General features: G+C 36.5%; 1 protein-coding gene across 9 annotated transcripts in view; it reads right to left on the bottom strand.

Moving 5' to 3' along the window:
- WRN (WRN RecQ like helicase) overlaps nucleotides 1–23218 on the bottom strand; it is a 112107-nt gene that overhangs the window by 14896 nt on the left and 73993 nt on the right. For 8 of the 9 annotated variants that reach the window (XM_065946573.1, XM_065946578.1, XM_065946576.1 and 5 more), the window contains 7 exons: nucleotides 21618–21719; nucleotides 21249–21341; nucleotides 14706–14847; nucleotides 8393–8563; nucleotides 8218–8315; nucleotides 7030–7102; nucleotides 6182–6258 (listed from right to left, as the gene is read on the bottom strand). In XM_065946573.1, the coding sequence (XP_065802645.1) occupies nucleotides 6182–6258; nucleotides 7030–7102; nucleotides 8218–8315; nucleotides 8393–8563; nucleotides 14706–14847; nucleotides 21249–21341; nucleotides 21618–21719 (756 nt within the window). The remainder of the gene's footprint in view (nucleotides 1–6181; nucleotides 6259–7029; nucleotides 7103–8217; nucleotides 8316–8392; nucleotides 8564–14705; nucleotides 14848–21248; nucleotides 21342–21617; nucleotides 21720–23218) is intronic. The other variant, XM_065946574.1, reaches the window with a different exon arrangement.

Here is a 23218-nt window from a genome sequence, read left to right as displayed (position 1 = left end):
TTCTTTCTTCAAGTTCACTTTTTATTTTGCCTTCCAAATGAGAATATCTTTCCAAATCAACATTAACACTTGTATGTCGTAATACCAGTAAGGTGACTGTTACTTAAATGACAGCCTAGATTTTAAACATTTTGGATCAAATACATACATTATAAAGGTAAAGTTAAAACTGTAATCTGAGTTCATCACAAAACTGGTGTAATTAAGAATAGCATTTGCCTCCTCCTCCTCCTCAATCAAATTCATTGAAAGAAAATACTCCTGTATCCACACTGAAGTAAAATAAGATGCTTTTAAGCCAAGAGGAATACAATCTATAATCCTTCTTGTGATAGCACTGTTAATAATTTATAAATTTATAATAATTTTTGGCTGCTGAGGAAAATTAGCATGGATTTAATTAAATTATTCACAATTTTCTTCAAAATCAAACTAACAAAAATAAGCCAGAAGGTGTAATTTTGCCTTTGACTCCTTAAAAGAAGACTTCAAAACACCCAATTAGCAAATATATGAAAGGTGTTAGGCAGCACATTAGATGGAACACCAACTTCTACAAGAGGCATTTCTCACCGATAAATTACTTATAAAGAGGAAAAGTTATAAAAATGAAATTGTATGGAACAGCATATGTAAAACATGTCAGTTATAAAGAGGAAAAGTTATAAAAATGAAATTGCATAGAATAGAATACGTAAAAGATGTCAAAGTTAAATAAATTTCTGCTTTTAGGGGTGAAAGAGAAGAACATGCTTGGTATTTAAGAAATGCTTATAAATTTCCCCAGTTGCAAGGGCTCAACATCTACAGCGTAAAGACTTCAATTTTATTATTATCAGATCCTATCACTAAAACAGATCAACATGAGGAAAGACAACTCCAGTTCAAAGAATTAATCATATCAGATTACTCAAGACAATTATAAATTTGTTTGAAGTAATATATTTACTTTTTATCTTAGTATTTATGGAAATCTTTATACACTAATGGACTGTTTGCAAATTGTTACCTTAAATTGGTTCTCAGAAAAATTTTGTTATCATATATACTGGCAAAATCTGGCTAATATACCCCTGAAGCAGAAATACATGTGGAAGATGTTTGATAGAAAACATTTTGCCTTTGAATGCTATTACAAGTATACAGAAGGGCTTCCCTGGCGGCTCAGTGGTAAAGAATCCACCTGCTGAGGCAGGCGACATGGCCTAACCCCTGGTCCGAGAAGACCTCACACGCCATGGAGCAGCTAATCCCATGTGCCACAACTGCTGGGCCGGTGCTCTAGTGTAGAGCCCGCGCCCTGCAGCGAGAAGCCAGCGCAATGAGAGGCTCACACACCGCAGCTGGAGAGGAGCCCCCGCTCACCGCAGCGGGAGAAGAGCCTCTGCAGCCACGAAGACCCAGCACAGCCAAACATACACAAAATTAGAAAAGAAAGTGCACAGAAGAAAAATTCAAAATACATAATGAATATCATCAAAGAGGTGAGTGAAGTTTCTATACCCATGAATCAAGAAAAGATTGCTATACATGATTCAACAAAGAAGACAGAGGATGAGAAATAGTTCTTAAAAATTAAAATTTTGATAACTAAAACTAAAATCTCACTAGATGTGTTAGTCACTCAGTCGTGTCTGACTCTTTGTGAGCCCATGGGCTGTAGTCTGCTTGGCCCCTTTGTCCATGGGATTCTCCAAAGGCAAGAATACTGGAGTGGGTAGCCTTTCCCTTCTCCAGGGGAGCTTCCCAACCCAGGGATCAAACCCAGGTCTCCCGCAGTGCAGGCAGATTCTTTACCAAATGATCCACCAGAGAAGCTTCTTACTAGATGGGAGGGAATACAGAGGCAAGAAACTCTCCAAGAAAATAAACAAATGAAAACAGATTGAAAATTGGAGAAATTAAAAATTAGTAATAGGAACATTAAAAATCAAGAAAACAAAGAAGATAATCAAGGGAGCAGAAGTCATGGTAACACTTTGCCTTAGCATACACTATTTGAGCATATACAATAAAAACAAATTATTTATATGACCAAAATCTGAAACACAATTTTGTTCCAGGGAAGCAGAGAGAGTGAAGGTACGGAAGAGAGGGAAGTGGATGGAAACAAGCCTTAGCTTACCACTACAGGATATAAGCAGAAAACTTCTAAAATCAGTTAAATCAAAAACAGTAATCTAAGCATGTCAGAAATATGCAGGCAACCTCATACCTGTCAGAACGACCATCATCAAAAGTCTATGAATAACAAATGTTGAAGAGAATGCAGAGAAAAGGAAATCCTTGTACGATGCTGGTGAGAATGTAAACTGCTGCAGCCACTACAGAAAACAGTATGGAGGTCACTCAAAAAACTAAAATTAGAGTTGCCGTATGATCCAGCAATTCCACAACTAGGTACACAGCCAGAAAAAAGCCAAACACTGATTCGAAGATACATACATGCCTGTGTTCACTATTTATAACAGCCAAGATATGGAAGCAACCCAAGTGCTCATCAACAGATAAATGGATAAAAAAGATGTGGTGTATAGATATACAACAGACTATTACTCAGCCATAAAAAGAATGAAATTCTGCTATCTGCAACAACATGGATGGACCTAGAGAATACTGTCTGTAGTGAAGTAAGTCAGAAAGAGAAAGACAAATACTGGATTATGTGCTAAGCCTGCCAGGCTCCTCTGTCCATGGTATTCTCTGGAGTGGGTTGCCATTTTCTCCTCCAGGGAATCTTCCCAACCCAGGAATCGAACCCATGTCTCTTACATCCCCAGGATTGGCAAAGGATTGGTAAAGGTGGGTTCTTTACCACTAGCACCACCTGGGAAGCCACAATATCACTTATATGTGGAATCTAAAAAATAAGAAAATGAATGTATATGGAAAAGTCACAGGCTATATTTTATACCAAAGGGAAGAGGGAGGAGGGGAGGGGCTAATTTAGGGGAATAGGATTAAAAGTTACAAACTACTATGTTTAAAAATAAATAAACAACAAGGATAGCACAAGGAATTGTAGCTATTATCTTGTAATAACTTTTAATGGAGTATAATCAGTAAAAATACAGAATCACTATGCCATACACCTGAAGAAAGTGAAAGTGAAAGTCGCTCAGCCGTATCCGACTCCTTGCGACCCCATGGACTATACAGTTCATGGAATTCTCCAAACTATATTGTAAACCAACAATACATCCATTTTATAAAAAAAGAAAGATGAGTTATTGAAAACAATAGCCCTCTCTCTTAGCCTTTTCCCCACTTTTTCAGCCTTTCAAAGAGAAATGAACAATAAAAATAAAATATATGTTGAAAAGGGATTTTTAAAAAAAAAGAAATATGAAGGCCAATTGCTTCTATAAAACAGAACATGGGTTTGAGAAGGGTGTGAACTTATGCTTTGTTATACGTCTTTAAGTGCCAATCAACTTTTAAAAAATTCACATGTATTATTTTGATGAAAATTCAAATGAAATTTAAAATAATAGTTATTGATATATAAGCATCACTAAGCGTGTACATTAAAACTAACTACTGGACCACTCCACAGGTATCTCAAAGTTGGGTTTGTCTATCACTAAAACTCCTAAGTTAACTTCATCCCCTAAACATACAACCCTTCAAACCTGGCTTCCTCTTACAAGGCTCAGTGAAGGAAATGGCAGCACTTACCCTACTCTCAAAGACAGAAATCCAAGCGTCACAGTCAAGTCCTCCACTTTTATCAACCCATATCTTTTCAGTGGCTGAGTCCTAACAATTCCATCTCCTAAATATCTCACAAATCTCTTCACTCCACGCCTACTGCCACTTCCCTTGACTAATCTAACATCACCTCCTGCAAACGGCTCACCATCAGCCAGCCTTTCTGCGTGTGTCTCTACAACTCTGCTCCTCCTGCAATCCATACCCTCCAGAGTCAGAGTCATCAACCACAGGTCGGCAAGCTAGGGTGCTCAGGCCAAATCTGTCTGTTCTGGCAAAGTCTGTAGCTAAGAAGGGCTTCTGTACTTTTTTTTAAAGGTTAAAAAGAAAATCAAAAGAACATTCTGTGACATGTGAAAATTAAATGAAATTCAAATTTCAGTGTCCCTAAATAAAGTTTTATTGGAAAAGAGCCCTGCTCATTCATTTTCATATCATTCATGGCTGCTTTGAGGACGTAACGGCAAAGTTGTGTAGTTGAGACGGCGATCAAGTGAAAAGTTAAAGTCGCTCAGCCGTGTCTGACTCTTTGCGACCCCATGCACTATCCAGGCCAGAATACTGGAGTTGGTAGCCATTCCCTTACTCCATGGGATCTTCCCAACACAGGGATCGAACCCAGGTCTCCCACACTGCAGGCAGATTCTTAACCAGCTGAGTCAGCAGGGAAGCTCAAGAATGTTGGAGCAGGTCGCCTCTCCCTTCTCCAGGGGATCTTCCTGACCCAGGAATGAAACCAGTGTCTCCTGCATTGCAGACAGATTCTTTACCAGCTGAGTTACCACGGAAGCCCACCTGGCCCTGAAAGCCTAAAATACTTCCTACCTGACCCTTCATGGAAAATGTTTGTCAACACCTGTTCTCAGTCATAAATTTGATTATGTCACTGCCCTGCTGAAAACCGTTCCTTGGCTCCAACTGCCTTTATGATCAAATGGAGTACTTGAAAGGAACTGGATATTCTTGCTGTTGTTGTTGTTTAGTCGCTCAGTTGTGTCCAAATCTTTGCGACCCCGTTGACTGTAGCCTACCAGCGATTTTCCAGGCAAAAATATTGGAGTAGGTTGCCATTTCCTTCTCCAGGGGATCTTCCAGACCCAGGGATTGAACCCACATTTCCTGATAGAAGGCAGATTCTTTCACCACTGGGTCACCTGGGACGCCCACCAGATCCTCGAGACCCTGTTCAATTCTCCAGTCCTAAATTCTACCACTCCCTTGCTTCCCTCTCCCAGGGAACTGCTAGCAAACTGCTGAGCTCCTCAATCACTTCATAACCTCTCCTGCTTTCAGGGTTTAATGTGTGGGCCATTCCTCTGCTTAGAAAGCATTTCCTCACTTCACCTAACTTCTACTAAGCTCAAGAGTCACTTCCAAAGTATGTTTCCAAAGTGCCACAACCCTGGATTATAATTTTCTGTTCCCTCATCTGTATATCCCACTAGAATACAAACTCTGGGAGGGCCAGCAACTCTCCACTCAATCCCAGGGCCTAAGTTAGCCCGTGGCACCAAGAAGAAGTCACAGGGAATGTTGACTTCAGCATATTGAATGGGTTTATTGTTTTGCACAGTCCTTAAACCTTTTGTTTACATGAAACACAGTAATCACATATGACATATCCAATCAAAAAGAAATCATTTGGTGTGGAAGACTGATATCATAGTAAATGTTTCTTTTTTTTTTTTTTTTTTAAATATTATTTTATTAGTTGGAGGCCAATCACTTTATAACATAGTAAATGTTTCTATAAGCTCCAAAGCAATATTATCGAAGTGAGCACACCATTTAGAGAACAAATCATTTTCTTCCACTTGATATGTATGTAAATATAGCCCACTTAACCTGTGCATATGTACTAACAAGTTTTTAAATTCTCCATTTTCAGACCTTCTATAATTCTGTACATTCTCCACACTTTTAAGTCAGAAAGACAAATATTAAGCTTGAAAGCACAATAGGTACATCACCTTAACATCCACCACTGTATGTTGCCACAAGATCTCTTTCTTGAAAATGAAGTGGGAATATATATATTTCATACAAATTATAATGAAATAGTATATAGATGCTAAAGGTTAACAAATACAGATTTGAAAGTCACCTCTGCTACTGATTTATGCTCTTAACAAGTTAGTTAACTTATCCCTTAAGTCTCTTCAACTGTAAAATGGGGATAAATAATAGTGGCTAACTCATAGGTTGTTGTACGCATTAAATGAGATAGTACTTATATAAAGATTAGCATTTCGCACAAGCCTGGCAAACAATAATACCCAGAAGTGTTAGCTCTTAATATTAAAAGTATAATTTTATAAGTCTGCCTTAATAATTATAATACTGGAGGCTTATGTTTTAACTTCTTTCTGCCAATGAGATAACCCAACATCTGATAGAGCTTTCTCTCTAGGAAAGAAAGAGAAGAAGTGCTAACACAGTGATTATAGAGAATAAAATGTGAATTCTGTACCTGTTTTTAGGACTCTTACTCCCAGAAGAAATTTTATCACGTACTTTGTAAGAATACATCTGATCCAAGTTAAACTGCTTTTAAACATACAAAGATCCATTAAAGAAAAAGAGAGAGAAGTTTCAAAAATCTTTTAAATATGGAGAAAATAAAATACAAAATATTACGATGATAATTTTTCCTCTGACTAAACACCTCATCGAAGAAATCAGCTGAAAATAAGCTCATGAATTATCAACTTCTAGGGTTCTAAAGACAGTTGGAAATACAATATAATATCCCATTCCTTCCAAATCTACAGAAAATATGTGATCAAAAGAATTTTTAGAGGCACAGCAAGAGCCAAAGTCATAAAAATGATTTAATTACATTCTGGATACTTTAATAAAGCAAAAAAAGTTCACCAGAAAATTTAATTCATTTGTCCATCACCCCATCACCCTAGTATTCTAATTAGTGGAAGTCTGCCTGTGGATAAGTATTTAATCTGTAATAGTTACCTAAGATCCAAAACAAAGCAGGAAAATGTGTGTGTGTGTGTGTGTAACTTTAATGAGGACATTCAACCAAAAGTATCATAATTGCTAAGGAAAAAAAGACTCCAAACAAAATGAGTAAAAGAAAAAGAAAGTTACTTGCTCAAATACTTCTAACTGTTCTATTAATCCAAGAAATCATACATTGCATATTTTATTCTGTTCATATCATTTCTCTCTCCAAATTTTATGTCTTGCTATATATGGCATCTTCCTCTTTGAGTGGAAATGCAATGGAAATAAAAATTAAAATAGAAATTGCATCAATGAAGAATGAAATAAATAAGAAGCATCTCTTTAACAAAAACAAACCTTCTCTGAAGTTAATTTAACTGGTACTTGATCAGAGACATGTTCCTCAGTGCCTGAAGATACAGGTCTAGAACTGAAAAGTAATAAAATCATCTCAAATGTTAAAATGTAATTATTTAATATATGAATCATCACACCTCTACTCTTAGAGAGGCAGATGAGATTATATTACTCTTTTAGAACTGATGATGTTTTTAAATTAATTCCCCACCACCCCGAGAGACCTTAAGCTTTTTAAAGTTTTTTAAGTTTTAAAGTAAAACTGATAATCTAATGCACAACATCGTGATTAGTCAGTAATACTGTATTATAAACTTCAGAGTCGCTAAGAGACTAAATCTTAATTGTTCTCTACACAGAAAAGTTATGTGCAAGTAATGAGTTATGTACTATTGCCATCAGTTCAGTTCAGTTCAGTCGCTCAGTCGTGTCCAACTCTTTGTGACCCCATGAACCGCAGCACACCAGGCCTCCCTGTCCATCACCAACTCCCAGAGTTTACTCAAACTCATGTCCATCGAGTTGGTGATGCCATCCAATAATCATAGTGTAATATGTAAATGTATCAAACCAATACTTGTACACTTCAAACTTACACAGTGTTATATTTCAATTATATCTCATTTTTTTAAAAAAAGAAAAAAAACTGAAAAATGATCAATAATATAGAAGTACTCTAAAGTAGGCAACAACACATGTATTCCTTTCCCATCTTCTATATAGAAGAAGGAAATATGGCATATGGATTCTTCCACATTGATCTCAATGATGTTTCTTTTATTTATTTTTAATTATAGTTGATTTACAAGATTGTGTTAGTTTCAAGTGTACAGTGAAGTGATTCTGTTCTACACATATATACGTATAAATCTACATTCTTTTTCTTTCCTGATTCGTTACCATTACAGTTAATTACAAGATATCAATTACAGTTCCCTTTGCTATATACTTCTTTAATCAATAGGAGAGCAGCTTTCTAAATATTATAGTCAACTACTTCCTATACACTAAGAACACCTTCTGAGCATTCTATGATTTATTTCTCCCTACTGACGGCCACCTCCAAACACAAAAAGAGGCATGCAAAAATGATTCTCTTTATTCATTTCACCCCATGTGGTGCCTGCAAACTGGCATAAAATGAATCATAAAAACCTGAAAGTTTAAAAGAAAAAATGAAAAATGAACCTTGGTAGAAAAACTTTCCTTTGACACAATTCTTCATTGGCTTGAAGGTAAAGTCTCTGAGGAGATTCTGTTTTGGCTTTAGCAAACCAGTGTCTACCCTATTGAACAAAAGAAGACTCTTTTTAATGCACAGTGAGAATATGAAATCAAACAGGCAGGCTTCTGCATGGTTTACCTTTTCTGTAAGGGTGCAAATCTTTATGTATTTGCTATGCCCAGGAACTTCTGCCAAGAATCCCTCAATGATGAGCTGACGGGAAAGAGCCTTCCACCAACTCTCAGTGTGGCCCTTGCCAGTACCAAAGACGCTGTGGCTGCGGTATCTATCTTCAAGACGCTGAGAATTCTGAAATTGGGAACAAAACTTAAAGTGTTTATTTCATTAAACAGGAGAAGTAAAACACAACACCATCTACTGATTCTTTGGCTTTAATGCTTAAGTTTCAGCTTTAAAAACCCATGGAATTTTTATACCCATCCTACCTGCTCTGAATACCTAACTCACAAAAAAAATACACTTAAAATAGTGTTCCTTTTCTGCTTTAAAAAAAAAAAATGGCGGGAAATTTCATATAAAAATCACAAGCATTTCCCAATGCATAGGCACTCACTAGCTTTTTGATATGGGGCAAGTTGGTTACTTAACTTACCTGTGTTTTTATTTCCTTGGCTGCTACATAAGTATAATAACAACTCCAATCTCTTGGGGATGTTGTGAAGATTAAGTCAGTAACCAGGACAGGACAGAGCCTGGCTCCATAATATTAACTTTCTTTTTATGAGCTAACAGCTGAGCCTTTAACTTAACCTGCTTTCCTTAACATAAAAGTAAAAGCCCTGACTCAGTATCTAGTCAGTTTTCCTGGAACACTTGTAATGGCATTCTACACCTGCTGGGGGCTTACCTTTATAGTAGGAGATTCTATTGCTTGCAAACTAATAACAACAAATGTATTAAGGTGCCTGACCAGTACTTATTAGCAATCTAAAAATCATTCCTCTAGTCTTCCCTTTCATAAGGAGACAACAATGTTAAGTGAATGAGCACATTTACTAGTATGAAGTAAGAAGATGCTCTTCTAATCAGTAGGGGTAACTGTCTCTTCCCCTCATGAGCAATAATCACTGTGAATACTGTGTGTGGTGTGAATAAATTTACACTGCCTTGTTTCCATGGCAATCCCCACAAAGAAAATATTTCTGCTCTTCAACACAGAGCATTTTGTCTTAAAGGAACCATATTCCTTTTTCAGCTAGAAATCCAAACTTACCCAAGTAACATTTTTGAAAAGTCAGAATACTTTTTAGCAACAAATGTCTAACAATTTTTTCCTCTGTGCAAGGCATCTTCCATTTATTATGTATATGTTCCAGTTAACTTAATTTTCCAGGTTAACCCACAGACGAAGGAAACTGCTAAGGATGAGAAAGCTACTGTAGAGGACATGGGGATTTTGGCACTGATTTTTACGGAGCACACAATTTTACACACACATTCTAACCAACCATAAACCTTTCTTCCAGTACCTCTACATCATTCAACTTAAAAATACAAATTTAAAACTGCATGTGAACAGCATAATAAAACAGAAACAGCCCTAGAACAGCAGTTAGGAAAGCTGTCATTCATCCTGCTTCTGCTACAAAGCAGACCTGAGGCAGTTCATTTAACTTCTGGGCTTTTGTATCAACCATTGTGTAATAAGGTGGCAGAGTTAAACAACTGTTATTCTCTAATAAGAGTCTTTACTTCTATGGGGCAACATCTCAAAAGTGGAAATTATCAACCCATTCTTTCCCTTTAGAAGGTTGGAACTTAAAAGGTTTTGCACAACAAAGGAAAGTATAAGCAAGGTGAAAAGACAGCCTTCAGAATGGGAGAAAATAATAGCAAATGAAGAAACAGACAAAGGATCAATCTCAAAAATATACAAGCAACTCCTGCAGCTCAATTCCAGAAAAATAAATGACCCAATCAAAAAAGGGCCAAAGATCTAAACAGACATTTCTCCAAAGAAGACATACAGATGGCTAACAAACATGAAAAGATGCTCAACATCACTCATTATCAGAGAAATGCAAATCAAAACCACAATGAGGTACCATCTCACACCAGTCAGAATGGCTGCCATCCAAAAGTCTACAAGCAATAAATTCTGGAGAGGGTGTGGAGAAAAGGGAACCCTCTCACACTGTTGGTGGGAATGCAAACTAGTACAGCCACCATGGAGAACAGTGTGGAGATTCCTTAAAAAACTGGAAATAGAACTGCCATACGACCCAGCAATCCCACTTCTGGGCATACACACCGAGGAAACCAGATCTGAAAGAGACACGTGCACCCCAATGTTCATCGCAGCACTGTTTATAATAGCCAGGACATGGAAGCAACCTAGATGTCCATCAGCAGATGAATGGATAAGGAAGCTGTGGTACATATACATCATGGAATATTATTCAGCCATTAAAAAGAATTCATTTGAATCAGTTCTAATGAGATGGATGAAACTGGAGCCCATTAAACAGAGTAAAGTAAGCCAGAAAGATAAAGACCAATACAGTATACTAACGCATATATATGGAATTTTAAAAGATGGTAACGGTAACCCTATATGCAAAATAGAAAAAGAGACACACATGTACAGAACAGACTTTTGGACTCTGTGGGAGAAGGCGAGGGTGGGATGTTCTGAGAGAATAGCATTGAAACAAGTATACTATCAAGGGTGAAACAGATCACCAGCCCATGTTGGATGCATGAGACAAGTGCTCAGGGCTGGTGCACTGGGAAGACCCAGAGGGATGGGATGGAGAGGGAGGTGGGAGGGGGGATCGGGATGGGGAACACATGTAAATCCATGGCTGATTCATGTCAAAGTATGGCAAAAACCACTACAATATTGTAAAGTAATTAGCCTCCAATGAATAAAAATAAATGGAAAATAAATAAAATAAAAAGCAGGTTGGAAAAATCAGGGTACTAAATGATGCATCAAGGAATGTGGAAACCTACTAACAAATGGATGTGTGTTAGAATAAAGACAATCATATCCCCAGTCTTTAAACCACTATCAGGCTTCCCAAGTGGCTCAGTGGTGAAGAATCCACCTGCCAATGAGAAGGAGACTCAGAAGACACAGTTTTCGACCCCTGGGTTGGGAAGATCCCATGGAGCAGAAAATGTCAAAGAACTCCCATATTCTTGCCTGAGAAATCCCATGGACAGAGGAGCCTGGCGGGTCACAGTCCATGGGGTCATAAAGTGTCGGGCACGACTGAGTAACTGAACACACACACATGCTATCATGATACAGAAAACAAACTTGCCACTTCTCTGAATTAACTTCTTTAAAAAAAAAATCACAGTTGCTTGTTGTGGAGGTCCCTCTTGCTGGGAATGCCACATTCCCCTCCACGCCTTCTTCCCTTGATCCGTCTCTGAGTGCACAAATCTACTCTCAGCGTCCACACAATGGAAAAACAACTCTAGTTTTGCAGCTACTAACAACCACTCTCTTCAGAATTTGAATAGTACTTAACCTATTCATTTGCTCCTCATCTCTTTTTATGCTGCTATATACTTATCTCTTCTCAAGTAACATCTTCCATACTGGATAGTTAAGTTTCATCTAATTTCACTTTGAATTCCCCACAAAACAGAGTACAGTGCCTCACACAAAAACAGATGTTTGGGTTCTTCCATGAGGGTCCAGTGGCTAGGACTCCGCACTTGCGTTTCCTGGGGCAGAGGTTCAATCCCTGGTTGAGGAACTAAGATCTCTCACGCCCCTGAGGCACAGACACACACATACAGCCACACACACACACAACAAAGATGTTTAATAACTAGCAGAAAAAAAAACACACAAAAAAATTATAAACTCTTCACTCCTGAGGTTTTAATTTTCCTGTGTTCTTAAAGTACAGAGTTCATAGTCTCTGTCTATATTAACTAATTTTTTCCTTTTGCATCTTTCCCAGTCCCTTCAAGTCAAAGAAGTTCACAGTTACCATTTCAGGGCTTAAAAAAGTAATTTCTGGAACTGCTGTTCTATGTGAACAATCAAGTCAAAATATAAAGTAAAGGTCATTATCTCTAGGCATATATATCAATCTGATAAAATAACTTGTCCAGAAAATTAAATGGATAACCCTCTCCTGCTAGAAAGTTTGAAAATTATAAAGAGTGATTAAAACTACCAGTAGTTTTCCAATAGCTGCATATAGTCAAAGCATCTTTTATCAAGTGTTCTCTAATTCTGGAGCCATGATAAGGTTCAGCACTTTAATAATATGATCAGGAAAGAGGTTTCACTTAATCTCCTAATTATGCAAATTGATCACTGTATCTGTTTTCTAATCTGTAAAATTAAGATAACTGCATATCTTAATACTATTCACAAAGGTGTTTAAAGATTTTTGGAAATCTCTTTATATGGTGAGCTAGACCCCTAAAACAAATTTCCTTAGGCAACATTTCTACTATTTAATTTCCAACAAAACTTATGCTTTAAAAATAAAATTTCCTGGTGTACTGGAATAAACCTAAGGGATGGGATGGGGAGGGAGGTGGGAGGGGGGTTCAGGATGGGGGACACATGTACACCCATGGCTGATTCATGTCAATGTATGGCAAAAACCACTACAGTATTGTAAAGTAATTAGCCTCCAAATAGAATAAATAAATTACTAAAAAAAAAATTTCAAACTATTCACAAACACCTGGATGGCCTGAAAAATCATTTATACTATTTGTAAACATCTATGTAACAGAGGAAAATCATGTGTAGCTGAAATACTTGTTTTACATGTACAAATATCTCTTTAAATAAACTTAAAGAGTTTCAAGTTTAAGGTGTTTAATCATCGCACAGATAAAAATTACCTATAAAGATATTAATTTCTCCTAAATTAGTTAAGGTGGACGATTCACTAAATTCTCAAAGGAGATACAATTATAATTTTTAAAATAATATCCCAGTAGATGCCAAGATCTCTGAAATAAGAGAGAAAACTTGCCTTATTTTCACTGTAGTTAATGTGTACAAATTTTCGTTAAGTGGTACTTTTTAAAAAGTTTTACACCTTTCTCTAGCAAGGGTAATATAAAATTTCACAAAGAATAAACTTCTTAATTTGTAGACTCCCAGAAGAGACTGTCACTATAAGCGGTCTGACTTGGTTTTTAAATAATAGGTGAAATCTGATCCCTCTTGCGACCAGTTCAAATTTGTCTAGGAGCCCACTTCCACTTATCTGTTGATACTGGATACTGCTGGGTTATACCAAATTAAAACAAGGCTAATTTTTACAAATTATACATTCAGCTGGGATACACAGGATTTGAGGATGACAGAGACAAAAAATTTTCATAGATCTCAATTATATTTAATCTATTCCTTGCAACTTGAATTTTTTTATATAAAAAAATACTGCAGTATTCATAGTTGCTAGTCCAAGTTCCTCAGGCAACACTTCTACCATTAGCTTTCTAATCAAATCAAATCAAATTTTAAACTCCATGCAGAATCTAAAAATATCAGTACCTGAAGGTAACATGCTTTCAATCTTTCATTAAAAATATTTCACAACTGACTACCTTCAAAAATCTCTTTCCAAAGAGAACAAAAACTCAGAAAGTAAATATTTACATGAGGTATTTAAGAATTTAACAAATAAATAAACAAAAAATTTAACAAATAAAAAATAAATTCTAAATTATTTTCAGAATTCTACATACAAAGTGAGAATTCTAATCTTTTAGTATATTTTTAATAAATGTACACAGTTGCAAAGGATTCTATCTCCCACTTATGTTTTTTTTCCAACTAATATCAATATATAAAACTTAACTTTACAGACTTGTAAATCAGGAATAAAATCACATAAACAAAGGACTACAGAAAAAGCTCCTTGGCTATAAGGGTCATGACCTACTCATATTTGTACCGGTAGCTGTGAGCAAAATGCTGGCACGCTAATCACTCAAAAAAAAAAAAAAAACAAGTAGCTGAATTAACCATTTTTTCATTAGTTAAGAAAAAGAAAACTTTCTACGAAATTTAAATGCTTCTGATAAAAAAAAGAAGAAGGAAAGAAAAAACATACAACCAAATATTATAACTGAACTGAGACATTTACAAAAGATCACTAAAATTTTAAGTTATGCTCAAAACTTTTACTACTTTTCAGGGCACCAAAAGACACAAACTTGTTCTACCTGTCCCTTGACACAATGAAAGTTAACTTTTCTTAATTATCCCAAAAAAGACCAGCCTAGGGATTCATCCGACTGCAATGTAATAAACTAAGACAGACAGCCTGGAAGCATTCTTAATGATACACACAGGTTTTGTCAAAAGTAATGAATGCAGTGCTGACCTGGAACTTAATATGACTCTTGAGTTCCTGATAACTAAAGCCAAAGTTATAATCACACAACAGCAAACCTCTGAAGAAAAGTATAATGGGAGTAAAAGAAGACTTACAGATCCTCGGAGAAATAAAATTGGAATCCCAATGCCAAACTTTCCTCCCAAGATGGTCACAGCAGATAAGAGCTGGAATGCTTGTGGACCAAAGTCCTGTAACATATCATCTGAGTCTTCAAGGGAAAAGCAGTGATCCAATCTAAATAAAAACAATACGTGAAGAAAGTCAAGTCAAGCCATGTACCTTTAGAAATTAAAAGAGTTAGTGTAATAATTAAATAAGTAAATTGTTAAAAAAAAAAAAATTCCAGTAAAAAAACATTTCAAATGTGCCAACTGCTTCAGAAACTACAAATAAAATTCAACACAGCAAAGAACATGTGAAGTATATAGAACATGAAATGTAACCTGTAACACAGCATCACAGGTATGTCATCTTGATGTTTCTCAAACCCTAGTGCCCAAGAACCCAATTTTCACAGGAGGTACTTCGGACCAAAAACAGAGAAGAAAAAGGTTCAAGAAAGCAGAAATGTAGGGTTATAGCTTGAAGGGCTTCACTTGATCGATTGTATAAACGCTGCATTTTTGTGTTAGGTTTTGGTGGAAGAAAAAGGGTTATTGCCCTCAGTCCCCAAAAAAGTTTTGAACTGAACAAAAAAATCTCCTGTGCAATAAATCGTTAGTTTAAAATCTAGCCACTGTAAAATATGACCAAAGATGATAAACTGTTCATTTAAGACCATTTAGAAGTTAAATTCCTAAGCCATCCTTCAAGCAGATTTGAAATTATCATTAATACAAATGGAAGTTCTTTACAGCACGTTGAGAACAAAAGAACTTAAGAGAAAATCTACTAACATAGTTCAACTACCTAATTCAGTTACCTTCTTTATAATAAATATCTTTGAAATAACAATAAGAATATAGTCAGTATTCTAGATATATTTGGGGGGAAATGGTTATGCTTAGGTTTATTCCCTACAATAACTATTTTAGCAAGATACTCAGCTCATTAATTTTCTTTTCTACTATGAGTATTAAAAGTTAGCAAAATCCCATAAAGTACCACCTATGCTGCAGCATACAAGTTGTAGTGTACATTACTGTAATTATCACTAAGTTCTAAAAATGTTTTAATTTCCAGTTTGAGTTTTCCCTTGATTAACGAGTTATTATAAAATATTATTTTAAATTTCAAAATGAATGAGAATTTTTCTGCTTACCCTCTGTCTACTTCTAATTCAGTTGCATTCTGGCCAGAAAATGTAGTGTGTTTGATATCAAGACACTAAAAATTTGGAACAGTCTAACACAGAGGTCAGAAAACTTTTCCTATAAATGGTCAGCAAATAGCTTAGGCTTTGTGAACCATATGATCTCTGTGTCACAACTACTTAGCTCAACTCTGCAAAACAGTCACAGATAACACATAAACAAAAGTAACGTCTGTGTTCCAAGAAAACTTTATTTACGAAAACCAGCTGCAAGTGCATTTGGTCCAGGGGCCACAGTTTGCCAACCACTGCTTATAAATATACTACCTATGTTTGAGAAGTAGTCTCTAATTCAGGGCTCCCCAGCCATGATATTGCAAATAGATTATAGCTGTGCTGAGGCTAATCCCTTCAGACCGTAGAGTTCTGAACACAATCTAGACTCAAGTAGCTTCATGTGCTATACAAGTAATATCATTAACTATGTGGGTCATGAAGTAAAAATGTCTGAGACATATTACTCTAACTGCTTGATACAGGCTTCACTATATACCACAAATTGATAAATCAAACTTGTTACTGTATTGACCAGATTACCTATTGCTTCCTACTTTTTTATTTCTTAGCCTACCAAAAACTAAAAATTACATCAAACTCTCCTACTTTGGGGCATAGACTTGCATTATCGTGATATTGAATGGTCTGCCTTGGAAAAGAACAGAGATCATTCTGTTGTTTCTGAGACTGCAAAGAAGTACTGCATTTTGGACTCTTTCATTGACTATGAGGGCTACTCCATTTCTTCTAAGGGATTCTTGCTCACAGTAGTAGACATAACAGTCATCTGAATTAAATTCGCCCATTTCGGTCCATTTTAGTTCACTGATTCCTAAATGTCGAAGTTCACTCTTGCCATCTCCTGTTTGACCACATCCATTTACCTTGATTCATGGACCAAACATTCCAGGTTCCTATGCAACAACGTTCCTTACAGCATTGGACTTTACTTCCATCACCAGTCACATCCACAGCTGGGGGTTGTTTTTGCTTTGGCTCAGCCTCTTGAGTCTTTCTGGAGCTGTTTCTCCACTCTTCTCCAGTAGCAAATTGGGCACTATCGACCTGGGGAGTTCATCTTTCAGTGTCATTATCTTTTGTTCTTTTCATACTGCTCATGGGGCTCTCCAGGCAAGAATACGAAAGTGGTTTGCCATTCCCTTCTCCAGTGGACCACATTTTGTCAGAACTCTCCACCATGACCCATCCACCTTAGGTGGCCCTACACGGCATGGCTCATAGTTGTATTCAGTTAGAGAAGACTGTGATCCATGTGATAAGTTTGGTTAGTTTTCTGTGTAATCCAAGTATATACCCCAACCACAAATGCTGAAGAAGGTGAAGTTGAATGGTTCAATGAAGACCTATAAGACCTTCCAGAACTAATACCAAAAAAAGATGCCCTTTTCATCACAGGGGACTAGAATGCAAAAGTAGGAAGTCAAGAGATACCTGGATTAACAGGCAAGTTTGGCCTTGGAGTACAGAATGAAACACGGCAAAGGCTAATAGAATTCTGCGAAGAGGACGCACTGGTCATCGCAAACACCCTCTTCCAACAACACAAGAGACAACTCTACACATGGACATCACCAGGTGGTCAATACTGAAATCAGACTGATTATATTCTTTGCAGCCAAAGATGGAGAAGCTCTATACAGTCAGCAAAAACAACACTGGGAGCTGACCATGACTCTGATCATGAGCTCCTTAATGTAAAATTCAGACTTTAACTGAAGCAAGTAAGGAAAACCATTCAGGTATGATCTAAATCGAATCCCTTACGATTATACAGTGGATGTGGCAAATAGATTCAAGGGATTAGATCTGACAGAGTGCCTGAAGAACTGTAGACAGAGATTTGTGATGCTGAACAGGAGGCCGTGATCAAGAACATCCCCAAGAAAAGGAAATGCAAAAGGCAAAATGGTTGTCTGAGGAGGCCTGACAAATAGCTGAGAAAAGAAGAGAAGCAAAAAGCAGAGGAGAAAATCTGAACGCAGAGTTCCAAAGAATAGCATGAAGAGATAAAAAAAAGCCTTCCAAAGTGGTCACTGCAAAGAACTAGAGGAAAACAAGAGAATGGGAAAGACTAGAGATCTCTTCAAGAAAATTAGAGATACCAAGGGAACATTTCATGCAAAGATGAGCACAATAAAGGACAAAAATGGAATGGACCTAACAGAAGCAGAAGATATTAAGAAGAGGTGGTAAGAATACACAGGAGAACTATACAAAAAGAGAGGTTAATGACCCAGATAACCACGATGGTGTGATCACTCACCGAGAACCAGACATCCTGGAGTGCTAAGTCAAGTGGGCCTTAGGAAACATCACTATGAACAAACAGAGGGGAAGTGATGGAATTCCAGCTGAGCTTTTTCAAATCCTAAAAGATGATGCTGTGAAAGTGCTGCACTCAATATGCCAGCAGATTTGGAAAACTCAACAGTGGTCACAGGATGGGAAAAGGTCAGTTTTCATTTCAATCCCAAAGAAAGGAAATGCCAAAAAATGCTCAAACTACTGCACAATTGCACTCATCTCACACGCTTAGCAAAGTAATGCTCAAAATTCTCCAAACCAGGCTTCAAGAGTACATGAACCGAGAACTTACAGATATTCAAGCTGGATTTAGAAAACGCAGAGGAACCATAGATCAAATTGCCATCCTCTGCTGGACTGTAGAAAAAACAAGAGAATTCCACCAAAACATCTACTTCTGCTTCATTGTCTATGCAAAAGCCTTTGACTGTGTGGATCACCACAAACTGGAAAATTCTTAAAGAGATGGAAATACCAGACCACCTGGCCTGCCTCCTGAGAAATCTGTATGCTGCTCAGGAAGCAATAGTTAGAACCAGACATGGATCAACAGACTGGTTCCAAATTGGAAAAGAAGTACATCAAGGCTATATATTGTCACCCTGTTTATTTAACCTATATGCAGAGTACATCATGTGAAATGCTGGGCTGGATGAATTACAAGCTGGAATCAAGATTGCTGGCAAAAATATCAATAATCTCAGAAATGCAGATGACACCACCTTTATGGCAGAAAGCGAAGAAGAACTCAAGAACCACTTGATTAAAATGAAAGAGGAGAGTGAAAAAACTGGCTTAAAACTCAACATTCAAAAAACTAAGATCATGGCATCTGGTTCCATCACTTCATGGCAAACAGTGGAAACAGTGGAAACTGAGAGACTTCATTTTTGGGGGCTCCAAAATCACTGCAGATGGTGACTGCAGCCATGAATTAAAAGATGTTTGCTTCTTGGAAGAAAAGTTATGACCAACCTAGACAGCATATTAAAAAGTAGAGACTACTTTGCCAATAAAGGTTCATCTAGTCAAAGCTATGATTTTTCCAGTAGTTATATATGGGTGTGAGAGTTGGACCATAAAGACAGCTGAGCACTGAAGAATTGATGGCTTTGAACTGTGGTGCTGGAAAAGACTCTTGAGAGTCCCTTGGACTGTAAGGAGATCATATCCTAAAGGAAATCAGTCCTGAATATTCATTGGAAGGCCTGATGCTGAAGTTGAAGCTCCAATACTGTAGCCAGCTGATGCAAAGAACTAACTCACTGGAAAAGACCCTCATGCTGGGAAAGATTGAAGACAGGAGGAGAAGGGGACAACAGAGGATGAGATGGTTGGATGGCATCACCTACTCAATGGACATGATTCTGAGCCAGCTCCAGGACAGGGAAGCCTGGCGTGCTGTAGTCCATGGGGTCGCAAACAGTCGCACACGACTGAGTGACTGAACTGACCTGACCTGAACTCCTACTTTGATGGTAAACTTGTCGATTTTTTTCCAGCTATTATGTCCTTCGGGTGCTTTACATATTTGTAGGGGTTTTCTTGTTTAAGGTGCCATTAAGAATCTTCAAGGAACTGGTCCATTTTATCTAAATTACTGAACGTATGTGCACTGAATTACTCATAGTGTTTTCTCATTATCCTTTTAATGTCTGTGGAATTCCTCTTTCATTCCAGATATTGGTAATCTGTCTCTTGTTTTTTTTTCCCGTTTTAGGAGTCTCTGTCAATTTTATTGACCTTTTCAAAGAATGAGCTTTTGAGTTCAGTGCTTTTCTCAACTGTTTTCCTATTTTCTATTTCATCAATTTAGTCCCTTATCTTTACTCTTTCCTTTTTTTTTTTTTTGGCTTCCTTTAAGCTTACTTTATCGCTATTTGCTAGTTTCTTAAGGTAGAAGCTTAATTACTAATTTGAAATCTTTCTTCTATTGTAAGTATTTAATGCTCTAATTTTCCATTTCAGTATCACTTTAGTTCTATCCCATATATTTTGCATTTTCATTTCACTCAGTTCATAGTATTTTCTGACTTAACTTGTGACTTCCTCTTTGACTAATAGATTATTTAGTAGTGTGTTGCTTAATTTCCAAGTATTTGGAGACTTGCCTCTTATCTTTCTATTGATTTCTAGTTTCATTCCATTTTAGTTAGAAAATATATTCTGTATAAATACAAATCTTTTAAGTGTGTTAATACTGGTTTTATGACCCAAAATACAGTCTATTTTCAAGAATATTCCACTTGCATCTGAAAAGAATGTGTGGTTCCTGTTGACAAATGGTCTATAAGTCAGTTAGATCCAGATTTCAAACCTGTCAATCCTTACAAACAGCATGAGGCAATTCCTTAAAATCAACCTCTCTCTCTCATTTATTCTCATTCTCTGTGTATATGTGTGAGTATGTGTATATACACAAATGTGATCTGTTTCTCTGGAGAACCCTGACTGATACATTCATAAATTGACTGTTTTTACATTCATAAATTGACTGTTTTATCATTATACAATATCCTTCTGTAACCCTGGTAATACTTTTTCTCCAAAATCTTCATTATCTGCCATTAAAAATAACTCCAGTTTTTTTTTCCAATTCTTATTTATTTTTTAATTGGAGCTTAACTGCTTTATAATGTATGTATCCTTTTACTTTTAATCAACTTATATATCTGTAGTGAATTTTTTGTGGACTGCATATGGTTGGGTCACATTTTTAAACCAACTCTAACAATTCCTTTAAATGGAGTCTTTAGACCATTTACATTTAATGTAACTATTGATATGTTTAGATTTAGGTCTCCCATCTTATTGGTTTACCTCTCTATAAAAGTAAAATGTTGTAATACTGCTTGATTTATCCTCTTTTTAAATAAATAAATTCATTATTTAGTTTTTTTAAAAACTGCAATACATAAAAAATCAATTTAAAATCATTTGAAAAGGAAAAGAAAGAAACAAAGGAAGATTTTTAGAATGTCCATCTAGAAGAAAAACGTACCTGGACCTGCAATTATCACAACAGTTTTCAGTTCCCATAATTCCTGCAGAGGCCTTTCGTAGCTGTTTGTCTTCAAAATGAGACAAGATGATTCTACCCAAGAGAAAATTTAAAATTAAATAAAAGAACAGAAACATATATGCTAAATTCATTGTTGAAAATAATGAGAACTCAACATTAAGTGATTCAGCTAAGACCTCATTATTTTGCTTCACTTTATTGAGGCACAAAGAAAGCTGCCTTAAAAATTCAGCACATATGTAACAATAGCAAATATTTTCTAAGTATTTCTAATTACTCTGTAAAACATTTTTCTTAAGAGTATCATCTATATATCCTTGTTATTAAGTGATATAAAACAATACTTACAGTCGCCTACACTTGCTGGAATAAAGGTATTTTTCCATCTTCGCCATCATCTTTAATTTGTATAATCGAAACTTTTCACTGCGTATCTCACCAAGGAGGTGCCTGTCAATTAAAAATATCACAGTAATATTAAAAATGTATTAGCAGTTTATTACTGCTTATTTTTTGTAACCTAAAATATCCACACCACTAACAAGACAAAAAATATTTCTATCATCTCAGAAAGTTATTGGATCCCTTTCCAGTCAATGCCCTCACAAGAGCTAGGCATTTTTCTGATTTCTATGAAAATTGCCTTTGAAAGAATGCTGCTGCTAAGTCACTTCAGTCATGTCCGACTCTGTGCGACTCCATCCCTGGGATTCTCCAGGCAAGAACACTGGAGTGGGTTGCCATTTCCTTTTCCAATGCATAAAAGTGAAAAGTGAAAGTGAAGTCACTCAGTCATGTCTGACTCTTCGCGACCCCATGGACTGCAGTGTACCAGGCTACTCCATCCATGGGATTTTCCAGGCAAGAGTACTGGAGGGGGGTGCCATTGCCTTCTCCTTGAAAGAATGCTACCTATGTCCAAATATCAACTTTTTCATTGCCTATGAAAAACTGGTTAACACTCTAAAGCTGTTTTTCATTTTGGCTTATATGCTACTTCCTTTTTTGGCAATCGTTCTACTGTTCATGAATTTTTATATTTTTTTATATTTTATATAAATTTTAAATATAAATTTATATAAATTTTTATATATAAATTTATATAAGTTTTATATTTTTCCAGTAAAAGATTATTCTTAAAGTTATTTTACATGAGAAACTAAGGCATCTAATCTATATAAGGAATACTGAAAACACTCATGATCCAAATATGAATCTTTACCACTTTAGCTCTTCAGAAAACTTCTCAGCCTTCTAAAAAGTACCTCTTTGTAATATGGGGTTTTACCGGACATCACTGCACATAGAACAACAGACTGGTTTCAAATTGGGAAAGGAGTACGTCAAGGCTGTATATTGTCACCCTGCTTATTTAACTTATATGCAGAGTACATCATGCAAAATGCTGGGCTGGATGAAGCACAGCTGGAATCAAGATTGCCAGGAGAAATATCAATAACCTTAGATACGCAGATGACACAACCCTTATGGCAGAAAGCAAAGAAGAACTAAAAAGCCCCTTGATGAAAATGAAAGAGGAGAGTGAAAAATTTGACTTAAAACTCAACATTCAAAAAACTAAGATCATGGCATCAGGTCCCACCACTTCATGGCAAATCGATAGGTAACAATGGAAACCCGGAGAGACTTTATTTTGGGGGACTCCAAAATGACTACAGATGGTGACTGCAGCCATGAAATTAAAGACACTTGCTCCTTGGAAGAAAATCTATGACAAACCTAGATAGCATATTAAAAAGCAGAGACATTCATTACTTTGCCAACAAAGGTCCATCTAGTCAAAGCTATGGTTTTTCCAGTAGTCATGTATGGATGTGAGAGTTGGACTATAAAGAAAGCTGAGCACTGGAGAATTGATGCTTTTGAACTGTGGTGTTGGAATTGACAGAAATCATTTGGAATAAGCACCACCGCAGCATGAGAAGAAA

Source organism: Muntiacus reevesi, chromosome 10, assembly GCF_963930625.1.
Source record: "Muntiacus reevesi chromosome 10, mMunRee1.1, whole genome shotgun sequence".
NCBI classification, from domain to species: Eukaryota; Metazoa; Chordata; class Mammalia; order Artiodactyla; family Cervidae; genus Muntiacus; species Muntiacus reevesi.
This window is presented reverse-complemented; position numbering and strand designations above follow the sequence as displayed.